This window comes from Diabrotica virgifera, chromosome 2 (assembly GCF_917563875.1).
Source record: "Diabrotica virgifera virgifera chromosome 2, PGI_DIABVI_V3a".
Classification (NCBI taxonomy): Eukaryota; Metazoa; Arthropoda; class Insecta; order Coleoptera; family Chrysomelidae; genus Diabrotica; species Diabrotica virgifera.
The window spans coordinates 252,818,625-252,843,433 of NC_065444.1; the positions used below are offsets into that span (position 1 = coordinate 252,818,625).

The window sequence follows — 24,809 nt, forward strand, 5'->3', positions numbered from 1 at the left end:
GCGGTTTTTGTAATTTATTGAATGTTTCAGGTTCAAAAGCATAATTTGTTTTCAGAAAATGGATTTGTTGTTTAATGATTTCATTTTTAAATGTTCATTGAGCAGATTGCTAGTTTTGTTGTCATCAGAACATTCAAAAATGAACCTTTTAAATGTCTTGAAAATGATCGGTGTACAACAAAAATCTATATATGTATATTTATCAAATCACTTTCATAAATACATTGCCGAACTTCGTACAGATATTTCTACTATATTAAACATATTTTCTAATATTTTCACGTATAATAGTCACAAGTAATGAAGCTTAAAATAGAACAAAACCTCGCAATTTTTACAGAATGGATCGATTTGCTTGAAAATTTGAGAATAAGTAGTGGATAATCCAAGGATCAAAATCTATACAATGCCGAAAGGCGCTTTTACCATGGGGGTGGTTGTCACCCCATCTCGGGGTGGAAATTTTTTATTATATTTTGACCCCAAAATTTGGCAAAAACATTCATTCTAAGTAAAAACTGTTCTATACATTTTTTTGATAAATTTAATAGTTTTCGATTTATTCGCATTCGAAAGTGTTAGTTTTATGTCGAAAAAAATCAATGTTTTTAATAAGTTTTCGGCTAATAACTCCAAAAGTTTTCGTTTTATCAAAATAACTTTACTTAACAAAAATGTACCTTTTGAAAAAATAAACAACACCGTTTTTTTTTTTAATTTTCTATAAGACCAATAGTAATCGAGCTATATTTTATTGTATATGTTGTTCTGAATCTATTTTCTTGTGGCATTTTTACAATTTTAACTATTTAGAATGGGAAATAAGCCACAATATTATTAAAAAATGATTTTTATTAACGTTTCGACGCCCATTTTTATTGTATATGTTAGCTCTTCTTCGTCAAATGCTAAATATTTTAGTTTCAAAGTCAAAAGACGTGAAAACTATGCATTTTTCGAGGATAACTTGTTCAAACTAATTTAAAGTACCTACTTAAAAATATCTATCTCTAGAAATAAAATCTCTCTAGCTCAAAAATTAAGTGACATAATGAAAAGAATGTCAGTCTCTATTTTTTTCATCGAAAAAGTGATCGGAAGCAGCCCCCTAATCACCACCCTAATTAAAATTAGTCGTTCATCTTATTTGGCCTTCTTTACTTATGTATTATTAATAGGTTGCTGAAGTTTGACCGGCTTAGAATGATTAGTTTAAAAAAAATGGAGTTAAAATCGAATAACGGATTTTTGTAGTTTGGAAAAAATGGCCTTTTCTTCAGAATAGAAAGATTAGTATCAGAGATACGAAATAATGTTTAAATATAAAATTGTAGCTTATTTCATTTCCAACAACCTGGTTTGCAAAAATTTTTTCTATGGCAAAAATTGAGTGAGCCATTGACAATTAAAACTTGCAATAACATACAAAAACCACCTTTACCAACCCTTTCAAAGTCATCTCTTTTTGTGAATTTCAGAAAGATTTAATATTAATAGGCTTATAGATCTTGTGCAATCCTACAAAATTTTTTTTTACCAAACTTTCTAAGATAAAAAATAAAAAAGTTACGGTTAAAAAATCAATATATTTTTTGAAGTTATACTTCTTTACGGGCGTAATGACGGTGAATTTTTATATGGTAAAACCTAGCGACCGGGCGCATGCGCATTATAACTTTGTTCTGATTGGATGTTCAAATGACATGACAAAAATTATCCAATATGGCAGCTGTGGCACAGCTGTGGGACTGTGGTTTGGTTATAATGTATGGTTGTTGCGTTTTAAAATTTGTAGGAAGAGAAACAACAAACAAAAAGTTAGTTAATGGTTATACTGCCTTTTTAAATAGTTTTCATATTATATTTTTGGACTTATTTACATAGAAGAGATGATTGTTGCATGCCAATGTGAAAGCCAATCAAACTGTGACTAGTATGAGTGCCGCAGATCTCGCTTATTCAAATCTAAAGAATCTTACACTGGTAAGTGTTTTATAAATAGTTAATCAAATTTTGTTATGATATTTGAACATAGCCACTTTGCACGATGCAAGTGATTGCGAAATTTATTAGTCGTTATACGGGCTCCGATACCTACCTATTTGAACCTACCAAAATACATAAGTAGTATGTAATACTTTTATTTACATAATTTGATTACCATCAAAATTTCTATCAATATTCACCTAATATATTGTTTTCTTACTCTATGTTTTGTTGTATTTTTTCAATTCTAAATCATTTCAATTCAAAATCAAAATAATTTGATTTACATAAGTTAAAAATGTCAAAAGTTTAATCCGTTTTAGACCAGGGCTCATCTGTAAAAATATTAGCACATTTGGACGTTGAGAGGCGACTCAAATTTTTTTGCAGAAATTGCTTGAAAATAAATCAAATAATAATATTTGAGTTATCCTCCCTCTCAAAAAGGTCCGGAACATTGTTTAAATAATCAAAATGTCAAAAAATGAAGGAAAAATTCGATTTTTTCTTCGTTTTTTTATTATAATTTATAAAGTACATTTCCGAGAAAAGTTGTAATAACATAAAAGTTGCGTAATTAAATTTCCTACAATATAGAATTGGTTAAGAATTTAAAAAATAGTCACCCTTGTTGCAAAATAGCAATAATTGCGAAAAAAACATACAAAAACAAGTATTCGCATTTTACGTTTTTCAACCATTTATGCTATACTTAGGACCTTCATATTTCACCCAGAAAAATTTTATGATACAGTAAAATAATACTGTAAATTTCATTAAGATCGGTTCAATAGATTTTGCAAAATAAATTTTGCAATCCAGCTTTGGCAAAAAAAATTCATTTTTTCAAAATGTTACAGGACTGAAAATAAAGCAGATAGCAAGTTGAAATTTTTTTGCTTATAGAAGTGTACTGTACCTTTCATTTGCAATTTTGCAAAATTAAAATCGATTAACTACTACGGCGTCAGGAATTTTTTTAAATAAACATTCATTATTGGTGCTACGCGCAGGACAGCGGATAGTTTGCTCTTATTGGGCATTCCAATGACCTTTGATAATGATTGATACATTTTAATTTTTATTACATTTCGGTATAAATAAATAAATCTGTTTATTGCAAAATAAAAACACATACTCTATCTTTTGAAATAACACTTTTATTAGCAAAAACTTTATTGTTTATATATTTTAACTTAGAGAATAAAAGTTTATTATTTTTAAACATATGCAATTGTTTAAACAGTATTTCACAAACAATAATAAAATTAGTTTGATTTTTGTGGAATTAAAATATTAAAATACAACAAAATATAGAGTAAGAAAATAATATATTAGATAAAGATTAGAAGAAATTTTGGTGGAAATCAACTTGTGTGAATAGAACACCGCTGTCCTGCGCGTAGCACCAAAAATTAATGTTTATTAAAAAATTTCCTGACGCCGTGGTAATTAATCGATTTTAATTTTGAAAATTGCAAATGAAAGGTACAGTACATTTCTATAAGTAAAAAAAAATTCAACTTGCTATCTGCTTTATTTTCAGTCCTGTAACATTTTGAAAAAATGAATTTTTTTTGCGAAAGCTGGATTTCCAAATTTATTTTGCAAAATCTATTAAACCGATCTTAATAGAATTTACAGTATTGTTTTACTGTATCATAAAGTTTTTCTGGGTGAAATATGAAAGTCCTAAGTATAGCATAAAGCATAAATGGTTGAAAAACGTAAAGTGCGAATACTTGTTTTTGTATTGTTTTTTCGCAATTATTGCTATTTTGCAACAAGAGTGACTATTTTTAAAAAATTTTACCAATTCTTTATTGTAGGAAATTTAATTACGCAACTTTTATGTTAGTAAAACTTTCCTCGAAAATGAATACTTTTACAGTTATAATCAAAAAACAAAAAAAAATATCGAATTTTTCCTTAATTTTTTGACATTTTGATTATTTAAACAATGTTCCGGACCTTTTTGAGAGGGAGGATATCTCAAATATTATTATTTGATTTATTTTCAAGCAATTTCTGCAAAAAAATTTGAGTCACCTCTCAACGTCCATCTCCAAACAGATGCGCCCTGGACTATTTAGTTAGTCGATCTTCGCACATAATGACAAACTGTCTCTGTGGCGAAGCTTTTAATGCGAGTGAACCCCAATACAACGCAAATACCAGCCGCGTGGTAAGTTGGTTCGAATCCCAATAGAAACTTTTATTTTTTTATTTTTTTTATACATTTTATGATTGTAAGTATATTTATTATATAAAATTTTTCCGACAATTAATGTTCAGAAATCATTTGCGGCATTTTTAGGGCCGGTTGTTTGAACGCTAATCAACATTGATCACTATCAAATACTTAATTACTGTCACAACTGTCAATGTCAACTTTGGTTGGGTTGCCGAAAACATAATTATTGATGACAATTATGAAATTAGTTAATAAATTATGTTAATAATTGTTATGTTAATTGACTAACTAATCTCATAATTATAATTAACTATGTTTTTAGCAACCCAACCAAAGTTGACATTGATAGTTGTGACAGTAATTAAATATTTGATAGTGATCAATGTTGATTAGCGTTCGAACAACCGGCACTTAATGTGTTTGTGTGTGTTTTATTCTTTTATTATTTTAATTTTTGGCACTGTTTTAATAAAAATGTTTGAGAAGTAGTAAGTATATAAGAGTAGTTTCATACTTCTTATTCGTGTAAGAGATAGCCGTATGAATTCATCTAAAAAAGAGTTTATTTACAATATGTACAATAAAGATTATAAACATTAATACAACAATACTAAAATAACTTAAAAATACAAACCTAAAAAAGAGAATCAAGAACATGCTATTTCTTACTCTGAGTTTTTGACAACTGTCAAATAATTATTTACAAATGTCATTCAAACTAAAATTACACAGTCATGCCACCTAAAACTATAAATAACTTAAAATAACTAAATGTGGTTTTATTGAAAATAAACATAGTTTTATTTTTACATCCCCCCACCAACAGGTATGACAAACCATGAAAGTCTATGGTTGGTCACAAGGCAACAATTTTGAGATGTGAAAATAGTTCATATCGTTCCTTTTGTATCCGATATCTATTTCATATAAAGTATTTGAAATTTGTTTTTTTATTTGAAATGGACCTAGTCTTACTTCATCAAGTTTTTTTCTATTTAGTTTGGATTTATTTTCTACATATGCCCAATCTCCTTCTTTAAATTCATGGAATTTTCTATTTTTGTCATACAGCTTTTTATTATATTCATGATGTCGTACTGAATTTTTATAAGCTATTTGCTTATCTTTTGATACATTTCTTGTTTCACAAAGTTCCTCGGGAACAATCGGATCCGCTTTTCCAAAAAGCAAATATTCTGGGCTGTATCCGGTTACGGAATGATCTGTTCTATTATATTCATCTATACATTCTTCAGCTATTTTTGTCCATGCTCTACTTCTAGTTTCATTTAGTTTACATCTTATCCTATTAACTAATGTTTGATTAAGTCTTTCATTTAAACCATTCGAAAATGGGCAGTCCACTGCTGTAAAAACCAGTTGAATATTTAACTGTTTCATATTATTTCTAAATATTTTGGAATTAATTCCCGGATACTGATCTGTTAATAATGTTTTTATGGGGTGTTTATCTTGAATTTTAGAGATTAGTTTAATAAAATCACCTGTCATCTGATTTTTGGAAGTAACTGCAAATGCATATCTGGTAAAATGATCTACAAGTAAGTGGAGGTATTTTTTTGTTGAACGATTGCCAGCAAATCCTCCTATTGTATCTAGGGACATTATCTCAAAGGGTTCTTTTGCCGGACCTAATTGTGATAAGAGACCATATTTTGGACCTACTCTTGTTTTATTTCTACAGCAGATCTCGCATTTCTGGCAGATATCTTTTGCCAGTAAATCCAAATTATTAATGTAGTAAAAATTCCTAATTTTGTTAATTACTTTACCAGCACAAATATGACCATAAAATTTGTGAATTTTTGTTATTAACTTGACTCCAAAATCTTTGGATAAAATTATTTTTTTCTGGTTCTTCCTTAATTTATAGAATACATCTTGGTTAAAAATTGTTCCTATCATTTTATCTATAGCTTGTCGATTATTATTCTGGTCTTGTTTTATCTCAGTTAATGTCACTAGGTTCACTGTTTTTATAAATGTTTCTGCATTTTCTATATTTTCCAAAACTGGGTTTCTAGAAAGGCAGTCTGCTTCTACATTTTCTTTTCCAGGTTCATATTTAATGTCGAAATCAAATTGTGAAAGAAAATGAGTCATATCTCCTAATTCTTCATCTGGCCTTGTACGAAGTTCTCTTCCCTCAAGGGGCTTATGATCAGTAATAACGACAAATTTCTTTCCCATTAGCCAGTATTGCCAAAATTTTAATGCTTCTTTAATTGCCAGGCATTCTAAAAAAATTGCTTTTTTGTTTTTCTGATATTTGTTCAATTTTTTTGAAAAGTAAGCCACAGGTTTCATTTCTCCATCTTCTTGTTTTTGTTTGAGAACTGCACCAACTCCTAAAATACTAGCATCGGTATATATAATTGTAGGAGCATTTGGGTCAAAAATAGCGAGAATAGGTTCAGAGCACAGGATACTCTTTACCATATCAAAGGCTGTTTGGCAGCTTAAAGACCAGTGAAATTTAATATCTTTTCTAAGTAAATTATGTAATGGCTCTAATAACCTAGCTGAGTCTTTTATATATTTGTGGTAAAAATTTACTTTTCCCAAAAACTGTCGTATTTTTTTTCTGGTATCTGGTGCTGGAAAATTTCTGATCGATATTAAATTATCATGTAAAGGACGAACTGAATTGTTTCCCACAATGTGCCCCAAATATTTTACCTCTTCTCTTGCAAAATTACATTTTAGAAGTTTGAGCCTAAATCCCTCTTCAAGAATGGCTTCCATGAGTCTTTCGATGTGCTCTAAGTGTTCTTCAAATGATACTGAAAATATTAAAATATCATCTATGTAATTTATACAAAATGGATTTAAATTATGTTTTCTGATAATATTACTTAAAATCCTTTGAAATATTGCTGGTGATGTTTTAAGCCCAAAAGGTAAGCATTTCCATTGCCAATGACCATCTTGTGTAACAAAAGCTGTCTTATATTTATCTTTATTCCGAACTGGAATACACCAAAAAGCAGAATTTATATCTAAAGTAGTAAAGAATTTAGCATTCCTTGTTTTGGTCAAAATCTCGTCAATTAATGGAAAAGGTTGTGGTTCGGGAACAATTAATTTGTTTAATTCACGAAAATCAATGCATAATCTTGTTTTAGATCCTTCATCTTTTTTAAGAGCCAATGTAACAGGTGCTGCAAAGGGCGAAGATGATTCTTCTATTAAATTTGCTTTTAACAATTGTCCAATTTGAAATTCTATCTCTTTTTGGTCCTCTATTGAGCATCTATATGGCTTCTTTGCGACAAATTTATGTTCTAAAAGTTTAATTTGAGCTTCATTATTTTGAACTTGCCCAATATCAAATTTATGTTTTGCAAAAATATTGTCATATTTATTTAGTAATATTTCTATTTTACTTTTCTGCTCTGGCTGTAAATGTTCTAATTTTGCTTCAAAAAGCTCTGTGGGAATTCCTTCATTAAAGTTTATTGAATATTCTGTCAAATTAACATTGTGATTAAACTTTTCAATCTTCTCTTCAATATCTAGATCTAATGTTTGATAAATTTCTAAATCAAAATCTTGTTTCATTTGAAAATTCAAAATAGAATCCAATCCAAGTAGAATATCATACTCGAAATATTCATCATTAATTACAAAAAGATTAACATTTTTCTCAATTTTATTAATTTTCATTTTTGCAATTAGTTTTCCTGTAAAATTTGTTCTGCCATTTATCGTTTTAAACATATTCCTATCTTCATGAATAACTAATCCCAACTTACCTGCTACCTTCGAATTCAGAAGAGTAACATTCGAACCTGGATCATAGATTCCACATAATTCTCTATTATTTAGGAACACTTTTAATTTGATCAATGGCAGCAAATTCAGTTTTTTTGGTCGGTTACCGTTTCATTTAATGTCTCCTGTATAGCAATATTATTAACATATTGAATATCATTTGATTTGTTTTCTTGTATTGTCCTTCTATCTTTTTGCTTTAAACGACACATTGCCTCTGGATGAAACCTCCCAGGGAATCCTTTTTTATCACAATATTGACAACTATTTTTTTCTTTTGGTATTATTGTATTTAATTTGGTAGGTATTTGTACAAAATTTGGGTTTGTCTCTGATTTTTTTTTGCTTATAACTGAACTCTCCAACTTTCGTAACTCACCTATCAATTTTTCCATTGTTGTAACCTCAGCTCTATTAATATTATTTTGTATATGAATTGGCAAATTTGTCACAATTAAATCGATTAATATATCAAGAGGAAAATCATTTTTGATATTTAGCAATAAATTTTCTTTGCGAAATGCATAATCAACAAGACTACCACCTACATACTTAAAAGAATAAGCTTTTCTATGATTATCCCAACCTGTTTGACAAAAACTATCTAAAAAATTAACTTTCCATACCTCAAAACTGTTATCTAAGCCTAATGTTATTATTTTTGATTCAAACCATTCCTTTGCTATTCCATCAAGAAAGAGACGTAGAATCAAAATCTTGTCTTTATCAGCATCCACCTCACATCGCGAACATTCTGATTCGAAGGTCTTGAGCCATGAATTCATTGGAACATTTTTACCATCAAAATTTCGAAGTACGAAATCATCTTTTATTTTTTTGTAATTTTTCTTTTCAACTTTAGGTATACTAGTATCACCAAGTTTCTGGAGCAACTCGACTAATGGTGGAGATTGTTCAATCGCTTCTTTCTTCTCATACACTGGTAATAAGGTCTGTTGTAGGTACTCATTTTGATAAACCACATCACCATCTGAATCAAAATAAATCACTTTCAAATTATCATCTAATGAAATGGTACATGTTCTAAAGCATCCTCTTGATTTCATGGATGCTAAAACATTTTTTACTTTTTTCAGACGAAATAGTTCAGAATGATAATCTTGAAGTTGCTTTTCAGCAGGCATTTCATAATAGAAAGGTGACTGTGTTGGCTGCAACCACTTAAATTTACATACATTATTCTTACTATCAGTACTGCTTGCTTCTATAGCAATACAAATTTTCATTGATGTAATATTCATCCTTAATTTTTACAAATAACGGTTTGAAAATCTATTTTTATCACTATTTTGGCTTGGTCAGCTTAAGTTCTTGATTTATAAGAGTAGTTTCATACTTCTTATTCGTGTAAGAGATAGCCGTATGAATTCATCTAAAAAAGAGTTTATTTACAATATGTACAATAAAGATTATAAACATTAATACAACAATACTAAAATAACTTAAAAATACAAACCTAAAAAAGAGAATCAAGAACATGCTATTTCTTACTCTGAGTTTTTGACAACTGTCAAATAATTATTTACAAATGTCATTCAAACTAAAATTACACAGTCATGCCACCTAAAACTATAAATAACTTAAAATAACTAAATGTGGTTTTATTGAAAATAAACATAGTTTTATTTTTACAAGTATAAATTAGTTTAATATTTAAATAAAATATAAATAAAAAGTATATTAATTTCGTTTATAATCATATAATCATATAATAGAAGTACAATTTCTTACGTGCGTACAAAGTACACACACATTCTTGTTTGAAAATAAAACGGACAAATCCAATTGGAAGCGTAATACTGTAAGTTAGCGGTATTTTTAGTCATTGGCCTTATTTATTCTTCTTTATTTATGTATTATTAATAGATTTTAGAAGTTTGACTGTCATAGAATGAATAGTTTTTAAAAAACTGGAGTGAAAACCGAATAACGAATTTTTGTAGTTTGGAAAAAAATGCAATTTTCTTCAAAATAGAAAGATTAGCATTAGAGATACGAAAAAATGTTTCAATATGAAATTGTAGGTTATTTAATTTCCAAGAACTTGGTGTGAAAAAATTTTATCTGCAGCAAAAATTGAGTGAATATAGAACATTTTTTGCTTAGAATGAATGTTTTTATCAATTTTTGCGGTCAAAATATAATAAAAAATTTCCACCATCGAGATGGGGTGGCAACCACCCTCATGATAAAAGCGCCTTTCGGCATCATATAGATTTTGACCCTTGAGCTATCCACTACTTATTATCAAATTTTCAAGCAAGTCGATCCATTCTGTAAAAATTGCGAGGTGAAAAGCTTCGGTTCCTGGACTATAACGCCACTTCTAGACATGTATGGAAAATGCGAAGTTTTCTTATATGTCACCTATATTTTGCAAAATTTAACAAGCTGATAAAAGTCTCATGCATATATATTTCCACAAGCGAAAATAATTAAATAATAAAGAGCTTTATCTTTGTCACTATCAGACTGCTACATGTACCATATTTTTGGCGAGCACTAATTATCATATTCGCAATGGCCTTTTTAAATTTTTACATAAAACATAATAGCTATTTGTATAACAAGGGAGGAAAGTGCTACTTTTCCTCCCGAGAATGAAGTTTACTGCCCGACGCGTAGCGGAGGCAGTAATCATTCAAGGGAGGAAAAGGCACTTTACTCCCATGTTATGCATATGGTTTTTCCACCTTCCTCAAATAACAAGTCATTTTTTCATTTTTACTTAATTTATTTATGTAACAAACCAACAATATTTATTAGAACTAAAACTAACACGTAGGTACAATATAACTGTCAACTGTCAAATATAAGTCAAATAATTCATGTAAACATTGTTAAATCAAAATAACAATTTACTGTTTTTTACCATTCTGCAAAATACAAGGTGTTTCATAAATAAATAAGTCAATAAGTCAGGGCGTCAATAAGTTATATTTCATGAAGGAAATACCATGACGTCACTTTTACTTTTCCTCCCTAGTGAGGAAAAATATTTTCCTCCCTACAATCAGGTCCGGAAAAGTATACTTTCGGTAGAGGTAGGTGGAAAAAGTATTATTTATACCGAAAATTGAATTTGTTTGAGAAATTTATTTTAATAACAGCGTTATTTGAAATAATTTGTTTAAATAACTAATTGTCAAATAGCAAATACACTGGTTGTTAGTAAAACCGATCTTTATTCTACTTAAAAATAGACCTAAATAGTTGAATAAATAATCCAAAAATGAAATTGTGATTTAAATTATTATTTACTTAATCTATTAAATTTTTAATTGTTAATTAATTAATAATGTATTAAATTATTACGTTAATCTATTTATTATTTAATCAATTTTAATACACGGTCAACAGCTTTCTCCCAATTCTTCCAGGCCACACATTTGTACCCTCATTTAAGCCCAATTTTCTGCAATTGAACTCAACATTTAACCAACAGTATATTGACGATATCTACCTTGATGCTCCTTTGGTATTTGGTATTTGAGAGGGAGTCACCCTCTAAAACATATTGTTAGACTATAGATTACTACCAACCCCCTAGAAATAACAGACTCCATGACTGTTGCTTTCTGTACTCTATATATAACATACGCTGAAGCGCGACTAATTTTATGAACATAAAGATATACTTAGATTTGACAAAATTCGTGCTACATAATTTTTTAGTACCTCGGCTGCTACTGTCTCAGAGATTTTAGGGAGTGGATTATTTAATAGATGTTATCATATATACTCTTATTAGCTTAGAAAAATTAAAAAGATAGAAAAATCGAAATAAGGATGTGAAATAAAAAGATAAAAAAAAATACAAAAATAAAATTTTGGGCGCCATTGGTTACCTAAGGGAAACCAAACTTTATACAAAAAAAATTAGAAATAAAACAAAGAAAGATAAATCAAAATAAAACAAAGAAACATAGTCAAATAAAATGATATACATAATATACGAAATATTATAATGTAACTTACCTCCTGTACTTTATACTCAAAATTATATGCTCAGTCAATGTTTTATTGTTCTTACGATTCAAGAGAGAAGGAAAGAAATAATAAATTTATATGTTGAAAATCAAACATTATTTATTAAAAAGCAAAACAAAATGAATCTCTGATCTCTGTGTTACAATTAGAGATCTAGATTATCAAATAAACAAAGATGGAACGAAAAAGTTTTACAAGCATAAAAATTATACCTTTACAATGAATGTCCTGTTTTCTTCTGTTGGTTGGTTGGTAAGTCCAAAACGCTATTTCACTACGCGAGAAAACACTTCACTGTTAATAGCTACAGCAAACAGTACATAAGGTTATCCATTGTTTATAAAAAAAATTATAGAAAAATTCAGCATTTAACTCGAACATAAATTATTTAGTTAGACTCGAACATAATGATTTAAAGTTCAATAACTGGAACAAAAATATACTTTTACTCGAACAAAAATTATCAAAAGTTCATTAACTTTGACCAAAATAAAGTAGGTGAGCATACTCCATGTTTTAACTGCACTGTTAAACATAGTAATGCGAAAATTGAAACTCTTCTCTCCTACTTCTGGTTCTGACTGCTTAAAAGAAATTAGTTGATACCAAAATTGGTATGAAATTATAACGACGATTCGCTTAGAAACAGCGAGAAAATCGCCGGGGTTCACGATACACCATCACATTCGCCGGGCTGGAATCAACCTAGCCGGCTGGGAAACTGGAAAACTACATTCCGAAACACTCAATGGAACTCAACTGCCCATGAGGATGGCCCTAAATGAACCAAAACTAAACTTAACTCGATGGTGGCCCTGGTGGAACTGACCTTGGGACCGCTAACTCGATCCTTCTAAACTTGGGTTCCTTCTCCCAAAAAAAAAAAGAAGTTACCTCCTACTTTGACCAATAGCGACCATACCAAACATTTCTCTACCAATCAGGTGGCAAGAAAACTTACTCAGGACATCCCATAAATGTCATGATTTTTGCTTTCTACCAATACGGACTCGTTATCTTCTCAATAACAAGATCCCTAAGTTTTCACGAAATGCGATGACTCACACTATTACAGTTAGTTTTTGCGAACTCAATATTTAATGGTTCTACTAAAAACATCGGCTTATCCAGATTAAGCCTTCCTGTCCCAACACAACCTTCAATAAATTTGTGTCTGAGAACGCCATAAACCTTAAGACTCTAGTCTACAACTGCCATAAAAACCTTTTATCTTGCAAGCTACAACACTGCAGGGTTTCTTGAAAAATATTCCGTTTACAATTTTGTAGGATATAAACAATTTGGGGTACTTTCGTGCACCAAATTTCAGAGAATTGTACGAACAACGAAACAAACATCCAAACCCGTGAGAAGTGAATAACGCCATACTCTGCACAAAGACAGTACCGTTTTTCTCAGTATTGTAAACAACTATTCAATATACAAGGCGTAGCGAAAGTATTACAAATGTAAACTAGATCGAAAACTCGAATAACTTTGGTATTCAGGATGGAGCCAAAAAAATAATACTAGGGCGTACTTAGTTATATTTATACAGTAAATTTGAGACTGTTTCAACGCAGACATCAGAAAGGGAGTATGTATATGAATGTTCAGCATAGAACACGCTGGTTTCTCCCTTTCGAATTGAGTTTGCGAAATACAAGATGATAATCAAGCAGACTATAGTCTTCTTGGTTAGTGAAATAAAAGCAGAAATAGAGAAAACAAGTGAAATCATAAATACGTTTAATTCTAACCCATTAATGTCTACAAAGTTTAAATAAGCAACGTGACCAAAGATACAAAACAAATATTTATTTACAGTCGAGAATAAGTATTACTAAAGGTGATTATACAAGCGACAAAGTCTTTGAACAATAAGAACAAAACTATAGGGCTTTTCATTCACAGTCATTTGTTTCGAGCTTCTGTCATATGTCGTATAATCCGTGTATATTAATATTATACACAGATTATACAACATATGACAGAAGCTCGAAACAAATGACAATCGATCAAAAGCCCTATTGGCAGAATCGATTTCACAAGTTGTGAATAAATTAATCGTATAACAGGTATAAAAAAACAAAACAAACTATTGAAACTGTATAAAAAAATTCAATATTTTTTAAAAACATTTATTGCATTTTATGAGAGTGTGTATATATAACATATTTACCAGTAGCTAAGTATGACTCTATAAAAAAGTATGGAAAATTGTTTTTCCACCTACCTCTACCGAAAGTATACTTTCCGGACCTGATTGTAGGGAGCAAAGTTGTACTTTTCCTCCCTAGGGAGGAAAAATAAAAGTGACGTCATGGTATTTCATTCATGAAATATAACTTATTGACGCCCTGTACAATATCTATTTTCTATTACATAAGTATCTATACATTTTAACGTTTATTTAAAAACACTCTGTATTTTGCAGAATGGTAAAAAACAGTAAATTGTTATTCTGATTTAACAATGTTTACAATAATAATTTGACTTATTATTGACAGTTATATTGTACCTACTTGTTAGTTTTAGTTTTAATAAATTTTGTTGGTTAGTTACATAAATAAATTAAGTAAAAATGAAAAAATGACTTGTTATTTGAGGAAGGTGGAAAAACCATATGTATAACATGGGAGTAAAGTGCCTTTTCCTCCCTTGAATGATCACTGCCCTCCGCTACGCGCCGGGCAGTAAACTTCATTCTCGGGAGGAAAAGTAGCACTTTCCTCCCTTGTTATACAAAAAGCTATTTCCTGACTTATGTTAAAAAGAACACAAGCATATAATATGACTTATTTCTAACAGCACAACTAGGTATTTTAGTTTGTTACAATGCAATATTTTCTTCCATCAATCCATATTAGCTACATTTTCCTTACTAGGCAAATCTATATAAAATTTATGGGAAACATTAATTTGGTATTAATGTTAGTAGAGAAACTCAGTCATCTTTTTTTCTTTTGATATAGGTAAAGGCAATAGTGATATAACTGGAATGTTACAAGGTATAAAGGATGTCATCAACACGCCTGCACTTCACGCGCAACTTTGATATATCCAAAAAGCGTAGGCACCAAGTTGGATACGACCTATCATATTCACAGTCATAATATTAAGAACTATCATAATATTAAGAAAAATAAATATTTAGAATATTATAGATATTGAATCAATGATGTATCAAAGTTGCGCGTGAAGTTAGGCGTGTTGATGACAGTTGAGATTTAGGGGGCGACCCATAAAGGATGCATCTTGTGAAATTATGATTCCATTTGTAAGGTGTCTTTTTAGGATACCATTCCAAATTCCGTATCATAGCGGAGCCACCTTTTGTCCAACCATTTAAACTGCTTTCCATCTACATCTTTATTTCTTAATACCAAAGTCCAAAAAGTCAGTATTTCCACAACTTGAAATTTGTTACTGCTGGCCTAATAAGTTGACTCCAGTCATGAGGATGATATATTTGGATTTCTGTTTTCTTTTTCTTCTTTTCTATTATCCCATGAACTGTTCAACTTCTAAATGGCTATGTCCTGGAACCACAAATTGATGGTCGATTCTCTCTAACTGTAAGTTATGTACAGCCCACGTAAACATAGAACCCACGTAAGAATTTCTATTCTGACCACAGGTGTCGGAGTAAAATATTACACTTCTTGTGTTATTAGGTAGATTTGTCTGAAGATGTTTAAAGAGACAAGATGCAATCTGATTCGCTCCTCTAGCAGAAGTAGATTCATACCACACATACCATACAGCTCTTCCGGTCTTATTGTCATGTATGGCCAAATTGAACGTCCACAACTGACGTTTATAAAAAGCTACATAAGAAGTCAATGATGGAGTCGGTAAACACTGTTGTAAATCACATGTAGGTATACACTTGTACGGTACACGTAAGCTTGATCTGCTGTCATTTTATGATTATCATGTTGCGAAGTTATTTCAGTTTTGGTTTGCTCATCTTGACAAAGTTGAATTTGTATTTTAAACCTATCACAAGTGTAGCATGTATCAACGCGGGGTTTTTGAAACACTATCCTAATTTGTTATATTCTTGGCTATAAGTTTTTATTGAAGGAGGTTTGATAGACAAATAGTTGATATATTTTGATGATTGTTAGGAGGTAAGGCAAATACTTCTTTGATGTACTCTTTTTTACGACGGAAGAGACAAAATATGATTTTTTATTTCCTTCCTTATATCATCGGATATTTTATTTTTAGGCACAGTTGTTCCACGCATATCATTAATTTTTGTACCACCTACTGAAGACTGTTTCTTCATTTCCACCCCCTAGAAATAGCTTAACGCAGTCCATCTATTACAACAAAATATTTATACGTCTTCATACGAAATTTCTGTTTTCAGGGTCTATTTCGAGCTTTTTCTTCAATCTCTATTGATGATGGCATGTAAGATAACCTTTTTTTGTATGTACCCATTAGCCAATATTCATTGAATATTGCTTCTCTCTTAGCCATGTTTTAAGTAGGTACCTAAAGTTAAATATCTGTATATTCTTAAACAAGTAAGACCATAACGTCAAATACTTGACGTACCTAACAACTTAAGTCATGCTTATAAATCAGCAAAGCTGATTATATCAGTTGTACTTTTTCACAAGTCAACTTATGTTCTTTATAACGTCTAAAGATTTATAGGAATTGAAAGGTTGAAAAAGTACGCTACTTAAAATCAATGTGAAATATACGTGTATGACTTATGTGCTTGAGTCAGTCGGTGGAGAAAAAATATATGGACATGTGCATGTACAAAAAGAAAAATCGGAATATGTAGCTGAGTAATTCGTTTCACTGCTGATTCTTGCATAAAGTACTAATGTACAGCAATAAAATACTTTGTACGTAAACAACGTTATAAAGGTGATTCACACTACACACTACAAAAAAATATATACAGTACGTAAATCGTTCAGTTGGACATAGGGAATATACATTGAGATAATTGTGGCAACTGCGCTAACCTGTGTTAGTTGGAGCTTCTGTTCGAGTACGAGTTTTTGGTGCAATAGAGTTGTTAGAACGAATAGAATGAGTGAGTTTTGAAGCAAGGCTGTCCATAAATAAATCAAAAACAAAGTTTATGATTACTGAGTTGATAATTTTACTTTAATTTTTAAACTATTTTTTAATTTAAAAACTGATTTCAAGACTAAACAGTTTTCCAATTCCTTTAGGCCAAAATTGTGTCAGTCGAAATGAGTTGTCAATTTTGAGGTTAATACCCCTTAATGCTAACAAACATATTGTCATCGAGAGAGCTCAGTTGCCACAATTATCTCAATATAATACAATGTATGTATTTGTGTATCTAAATATATACAATGTATGTTCCCTATGTCCAGCTGAACGATTTACCTACTGTATATAGATAAATATATTAATACAGGCAAATAAGTCGTAAAATTAATAATGAAATCAATGAAACTATTAATAAAAGCTTGCTAATAATAATTAACGATAAAGATATAAATACACTATAAAGTTAATAACATTGAAACGAAAGTAAAATGTGCTCAGAGGTTAAATTGTCCAACACGCGGCGCAAGATTGAGTATAGTTCAGCACAAACAATATGAATTAGCAACAAAAGTAAACGTACTTGATATATAGTCCAGGGCGCATCTGTTTTGAGATGGACGTTGAGAGGTGACTCAATTTTTTTTGCAGAAATTGCTTGAAAATAACTCAAATAATAATATTTGAGTTATCCTCCCACTCAAAATGGTCCGGAACATTGTTTAAATAATCAAAATGTCAAAATATGAAGGAAAAATTCAATTTTTTTATTGGTTTTTTGATTATAATTTTAAAATAATTCATTTCCGAGAAAAGTTGTACTGACATAAAAGTTGCGTAATTAAATTTCCTGCAATATAGAATTGGTTAAAAATTTAAAAAATAGTCACCCTTGTTGCAAAATAGCAATAATTGCGAAAAAAAACATACAAAAACAAGTATTCGCATTTTACGTTTTTCAACCATTTATGCTACACTTAGGACCTTCGTCTTTTAACCAGAAAAACTGTATGATATAGTAAAACAACATTGTAAATTTCATTAAGATCCGTTTAATAGATTTTGCAAAATAAATTTTGCAATCCAGCTTTTGCAAAAAAAATTAATTTTTTTTAAATGTTGCAGGACTGAAAATAACTTTCATTTGCAATTTGCAAAATTAAAATCGATTAAATACCACGGCGTCAGAAAATTTTTTAAATTAACATTAATTTTTGGTGCTACGCGCAGGACAGCGGTGTTCGATTCACACAAGTTGATTTCCAAAAAAATTTCTTCCAATCTTTATCTAAAAAAATTATTTTCTTACCCTATATTTTGTTGTATTTTAATATTTTAATTCCACAAAAATCAAACTAATTTTATTATTGTTTGTGAAACATTGTTTAAACAATTGCATATGTTTAAAAATAATAAACTTTTATTCTCTAAGATAAAATATATGAACAAAGAAAGTTTTTGCTAAAAAAAGTGTTAGTTCAAAGGATAGAGTATTTGTTCTTATTTTGCAATAAACAAATTTATTTATTTACATCGAAATGTAATAAAAATTAAAATGTATCAATCATTATCAAAGGTCGTTGGAATGCCCAATTAGAGCAAACTATCCGCTGTCCTGCGCGTAGCAGCAATAATTAATGTTTATTTAAAAAAATTCCTGACGCCATTGTAGTTAATCGATTTTAATTTTGCAAATTGCAAATGAAAGGTACAGTACACTTCTATATGCAAAAAAAATGTCAACTTGATATCTCCTTTATTTTCAGTCCTGTAATGTTTTGAAAAAATGAATTCTTTTTGCGAAAGCTGGATTGCAAAATTTATTTTGCAAAATCTTTTAAACCGATCTTAATGAAATTTACAGTATTGTTTTACTGTTTCATAAAGTTTTTCATCATGAAATATGAAGGTCCTTAGTGTAGCATAAATGGTTCAAAAACGTAAAATGCCAATACTTGTTTTTGTATGGTTTTTTCGCAATTATTGCTATTTTGCAACAAGGGTGACTAATCTTTAAATTTGCAGCCAATTCTGTATTGTAGGAAATTTAATTACGCAACTTTTACGTCAATTCAACTTTTCTCGTAAATGAATACTTTTAAAGTTAGAATCAAAAAACGAAGAAAAAAATCGAATTTTTCCTTAATTTTTTGACATTTTGATTATTTAAACAATGTTCCGGACCTTTTTGAGAGGGAGGATAACTCAAATATTATTATTTGATTTATTTTCAAGCAATTTCTGCAAAAAAATTTGAGTCACCTCTCAACGTCCAAATGTACTAATATTTTTACAGATGCGCCCTGGTCTAATATAAGAGAAACAATGTAATTTGGCAACAAATAATGTGTTTACTCATCTTGATTCTCCATGTGATGGTGATGGTGGTAGGGGTGCTACCGTGTAGCGAAAAATCTTCTTCGAAAGACGAGGAACAAAAAGTGCCTTAGAAAGAAATTGATCGGGATTTTTACTCGTTTATATATTTAGAAATTCTTTAATATCCTTTTTTTTTTTTGTTACAGCTATACATGAAATTTCCCACAATTTGGCGTTTGGACACGCACGGCCGTTGCACAACAAATTATTTGGATTTTTTGCCAATTTGCCAATAGGATTACCGATTACTATAAGCTTTAAGAAATACCACTTGGAACACCACAGAGTAAGTTTTTTACATAAATTATTATAGGTACATACAGTAGGAAAAATGAAAGAATACCCATGGACGAACATATAAAACACGCTGTATTTTCCTGTCACCGTGTCACACAAAAAATTGGCCAGCGAGTACATGTAATAATTATTGTTACATGTACTTGCACTGGACAATTTTCTTTGTGATACGGTGACAGGAAAATACAGCGTGTTTTATATGTTCGTCCATGGGTATTCTTTCATTTTTCCGACTGTATATACATTATAATATATTATTTCAGTCTATCATTATGTGTTTAAAAGTGGACTTAAAGTTAATGTTCTTAAATGAGCTACTTAAATTTTGAGCAAGACAGATAAAACCAAATATTTATTATTGAAAAAGGATTTATCATGTGTTTCTTAAATAAATATAAATGATGCTTTTATTTTCTAAACGTGCTTCGTGCTTATACTGACTTACAGGAAGTATACAAATAACAATAAAAAATAACGGGACATAAAATATATTTTCTAAGCTAGCAAAAACAAATGATTAGCAACACTTAAAATTAAAAAAAAAAAAGATTTTATACATTATAATAATATAGTATGATACAATTGTTCCAAATAATGCCATAACCCAGACATCCAAAGTGAAAGTTATCCTCCACCACCAAATTGTTCTATATGGTCCACATAATGTTCAGGAAAAAGTCACACCATTTTGAGCGTCGGGTTTGGAGGGAGAGGAGGTAGAAATTGGTAAATTGGTAGTTTTTTACGTTTTTCGTCAATATTTCTAAAACTATGCGGTTTAGCATGAACAACCTTCTATACAAAAATGTTCTACATTAAATTTGAAATAAAAAACGTCCTATGCATAATCCTTCTAAAATGAACGGTTCCAAAGTTACGGAGGTAGTATAGTATAATTGGTCCAAAAAAAGGCCTAACCCAGACATCCAAAGTAAAAGTTTTCTTTTAACACCAAATTGTTCTATATGGTCCACATATTGTTCAGTAAAAAGTTAAACCATTTTGAGCGTTCGGTTTGTGGGGAAGATGGGGGAGAAGTCGATAAATTAGTAGATTTTTTACGTTTTTCGTCAATATTTTTAAAACTATGCTTTAGCGTAAACAATGTTCTATGCAAAAATGTTCTACATAAAATTTATAACAAAAAAGGTACATAGTTGTTATAAAATCAACGGTTCCAGAGTTACGGAGGGTGAAAAGTGGAGGTTTTCGATACCTTTTATATTATTTGGGCAATTGATGATGATTTTGGGTGGCGAGGTTGACGTTTCTTCAAGGGCTTATCACTAACCTACCATCGGCCACTGAAAAAGCAAATTTCATTTACAAAACACAGTCCTGTTAAAGAAAATTTCTTTCATCAGTAAATATTATAAATTGCCCAAAAAATATAAAAAGTATCGAAAAACACACTCCGTTACTCTGGAACCGTTGATTTTATAACAATTATGTATGGGACTTTTTTGAGTTAAATTTTATGTAGAACATTTTTGTATAGAACATTGTTTACGCTAAAGCATAGTTTTAGAAATATTGACGAAAAACGTAAAAAAACGACTAATGTATCGACTTCTCCCCCATCTCCCCCACAAATCGGACGCTCAAAATCAGCGATGGTCAAAGAGTCGATCGCGATCGACCGGTCGATCGCCAAAGTTTTTGAAGACGATCGGGATTCACGGAAAAAGTACAAATAAAAAAGATGTGGACACTAATTATTTACTTCTGCATACATATGTGAGGTGGTTGAAATAATTAGTCCCGAAATATTTTCTTTTCTAGAAGAACGAGGGGAAAATTTACTTCAAAACGAAAAGCTCAGTGATCTGGCTTTCTTATCAGATTTAGCAAATCATTTGAACCTCCTTAATTTGGACCTACAGGGTAAAAATAATAATTATCGATATGATGAGAGCAGTACATTCATTTGTCAACAAATTGTTATTATTGATTAATCAAATGAACAGAAAGGATTTAAACAACTTTCTATCGTTGAAAAAAGGTTTACCGCCCATTTGAATTATATTTATTATGATACGGAGATGCAAGTAGTTTATGGCGAGTTTGAAAGACGCTTGGCTGATTTTAAGAAATTGACAGATATTGTAACATTCATGTCTAATCCATTTTCTTGTGAAGACGTGGAAAAAATTGCCACTGATATATTAATTACTTTCAACATGGAGATCATTTCCGTCCAAAATGAGGCACTGAGAATAATTTCGGATACTTATATACACCTTAACTCCAGAGAGGCTGATAAGAAATTTTGGTCTTTCATACCGTATAACAAATATCCATCTTTGACGCAAATAGCTCTGAAGCTCATAGTATTCTTTGGATCAACGTACTTGTGTGAGTCTGCATTTTCCCAAATGAAGGTAGTGAAATCAAAGTATCATAATCGGCTAATTGACGAACATATTTCATCATGCTTGCTTCTGGCCCTCGGTAATTCCGTACCATCATATGAAAATCTTGTGAATATTATGCAGTGCCGTGCATCAACATCCAAATAAAATAAGGATGAAAAACATGACTTTAATTACAACTCTCTGCAGTTACAACTTTTTATCAAATAGAAATATGCAACAAAGTTTTTTTATTTTCAAAACTGTTGTTTTTTACTAGCAGTCGATCGCTGGACGCTTTCAGTTTATGTGGTAGATCCCACACAGTATAAGTCTGAGCACCACTGCTCAAAATGGTTTAACTTTTTACTGTACAATATGTGGACCATATAGAACAACTTTAGGAAGTTTGTTTTAGGTATGTGTGTGTTAGGAAGTATGTGTTTTAGGAAAACTTTTACTTTGGATGTTTGGGTTAGGCTTTTTTTGGACCAATTATACTATACTACCTCCGTAACTTTGGAACCGTTCATTTTAGAAGGATTATGCATAGGGCCTTTTTTATTTCAAATTTAATGTAGAACATTTTTGTATAGAAGCTTGTTCATGCTAAACCGCATAGTTTTAGAAATATTGACGAAACACCTAAAAAAAACTACGAATTTACACCGATTTCTACCCCCCTCTCTCCCCCCAAACCCGACGCTCAAAATGGTGTGACTTTTTGTTCTCAACATTATGTGGACCGGCGGGTGTAATTTCCTCACCAAAATAATCTTTTGCCTGCGTTTATATAAGGGTATGTCATAATCCCACAGGTATTTTCCTCACCAAGACCAAAATGGTTATTTCAGGTAGATTTTACTAAAAGGCATTCAATTGAATTATTTATCTACTATTAAATTACAGTAGGTACTTATAATTATAATAATTAATTAATTAATTATAGTATTTTATTTTTAGTCACAATTGGAATTTTGACAAAAATGGCAAGTTTAATAGAAAGTGATCGCGGTAAACCTTACGCGGTATTGGTATTTGAAAATTTTATTTTTTATAAAGTGAAAGTTTTAAAAAGTGAAGAAGTGTTCTGGAGGATAAAACAACTTGTAATGCGAAATTTTCTACTATTGGTGCAACTTTTACAATATCTAGAGGTAGCCGACAACATAATTATGAACCAGATTGTCAGAAGTTAGATCGAAAAATTGTTTCTAACTATTGTAAACGTAAAGCAGAAGAGAATTGAAAAACCAGCAAAAATTATACGCCAAGCACTTGCAGCTAATTTGTCTGATACAATTACTACGATTGTTGTCAATTACATAAGAAAAAATATATAATTATCGACGAAAAATGATGCCTGGTCGACTTCCTTCCAATATTGATGAAGTTCAAGAATTTGTGACGGGGTGTGCTCAAAAAACAACCAAGAGGGAAAATTGTCTCTTTATAAACTGTGTCAAAAGTAGGATAATTGTATTTAGTTGTGAAACAAATATAAGACTTTTAGCCACATTGAATTTTATTATATGGATGGCACATTGCAATTATTCATTATTCATGGGCTAATTAATGGGCATTATATTTCTTTATTATACCTGTTTACTGACAAACAAAAAAACAGAAATTTACAACAATATTTTTTATTTGTTAAAATCAGAAATTTTTAAAGCACTCAAAATTGAGTTTAATGCTAGTAAAATTTTTGAAGATTTTGAAAAGTATATATATATATAGCTGTATACAATCATTGAAATGTGTCCGAACACTAAAATACATGGTTGTAAATTTAACTAAGCGAATATCAGAATATAAAAATGATTCTGAAAGAGGCAAGTGGCTCAAACATACTTTTGGCCTTACATATAAAACCAGAAGACGTATCAGATTGTTTTGTGTTTGATTTAATGTCATGCAAACCAGGAAATGAAATTTAAGATAGATATGTTGATTATTTAGTTGAAACTTATATAGACGAAATGCCATATTCTCGCCATATTTGTGGACAGAGGCAAATTCTTCTGTTGTTCGTATTACGAATCTTTTCATTCGCATTTTAATTTATCGTTTTGTAATACGCATCCATCCATATATATTTTCTTTGGAAAAATTGAAGAATTTCAGGTAGTTACGTATGTTAAAATTTAAAGTTTGCATATTGCAAAACCTATCAAAGATAAACAAGTTAAACTGAAATTGAAAAATGTAGTAAATTTATTAATAAGATATCAGTCTAATCAAATGACTAGAATGAATTTTGTAAAGTGTCTGTCTTATTATAGTAAATATTAAATAATAATTTATACGTCTTGCATATTATCTATATTATAAACTATTATTATAATGTAAGGAAATTAATGTCTTGTATTTGGATTTCGGATGCTTTCATAATAGACATTCTTAAATTAAACCTATATTTTTATTTTATTACCTGAGTTAGTTGGTGAGGAAAATACCTACCGGATTAATAGGAACCTTTGAATTTGGTGAGGAAAATACCTGTCGAATTATGTTTTTACTGGTTGGTGAGGTTGGTGAATTTACCTCCGCCCATGTGGACCATATAGAACAATTTGGTGTTGGAGGATAACTTTCACTTTGGATGTCTGGGTTTGGGTCTAGTTATACCATACTAATAATGATAATTTAATTTATTTAAATTCTTCTAACGCTAACATTAAAACACATTATAACGTTTATTTATTTAACCGCACAAATATATTTAAGCAGTTATTCTAATA

At 30.2% G+C, this 24,809-nt stretch overlaps 2 protein-coding genes across 3 annotated transcripts in view; one reads left to right on the forward strand and one right to left on the reverse strand.

Annotated features, from left to right (window-relative positions):
• LOC126880538 (uncharacterized) overlaps nt 1–24,809 on the reverse strand; it is a 391,874-nt gene that overhangs the window by 143,699 nt on the left and 223,366 nt on the right. The gene's annotated exons all lie outside the window — the stretch shown is intronic.
• LOC126880537 (sphingolipid delta(4)-desaturase DES1) overlaps nt 1–24,809 on the forward strand; it is a 99,171-nt gene that overhangs the window by 36,200 nt on the left and 38,162 nt on the right. For both annotated transcript variants that reach the window (XR_007696629.1, XM_050644460.1), the window contains exon 3: nt 19,564–19,703. Coding sequence is in view for 1 of the 2 variants with exons in the window: in XM_050644460.1 (XP_050500417.1) it covers nt 19,564–19,703 (140 nt within the window). In the remaining variant the exon portion in view is untranslated. The remainder of the gene's footprint in view (nt 1–19,563; nt 19,704–24,809) is intronic.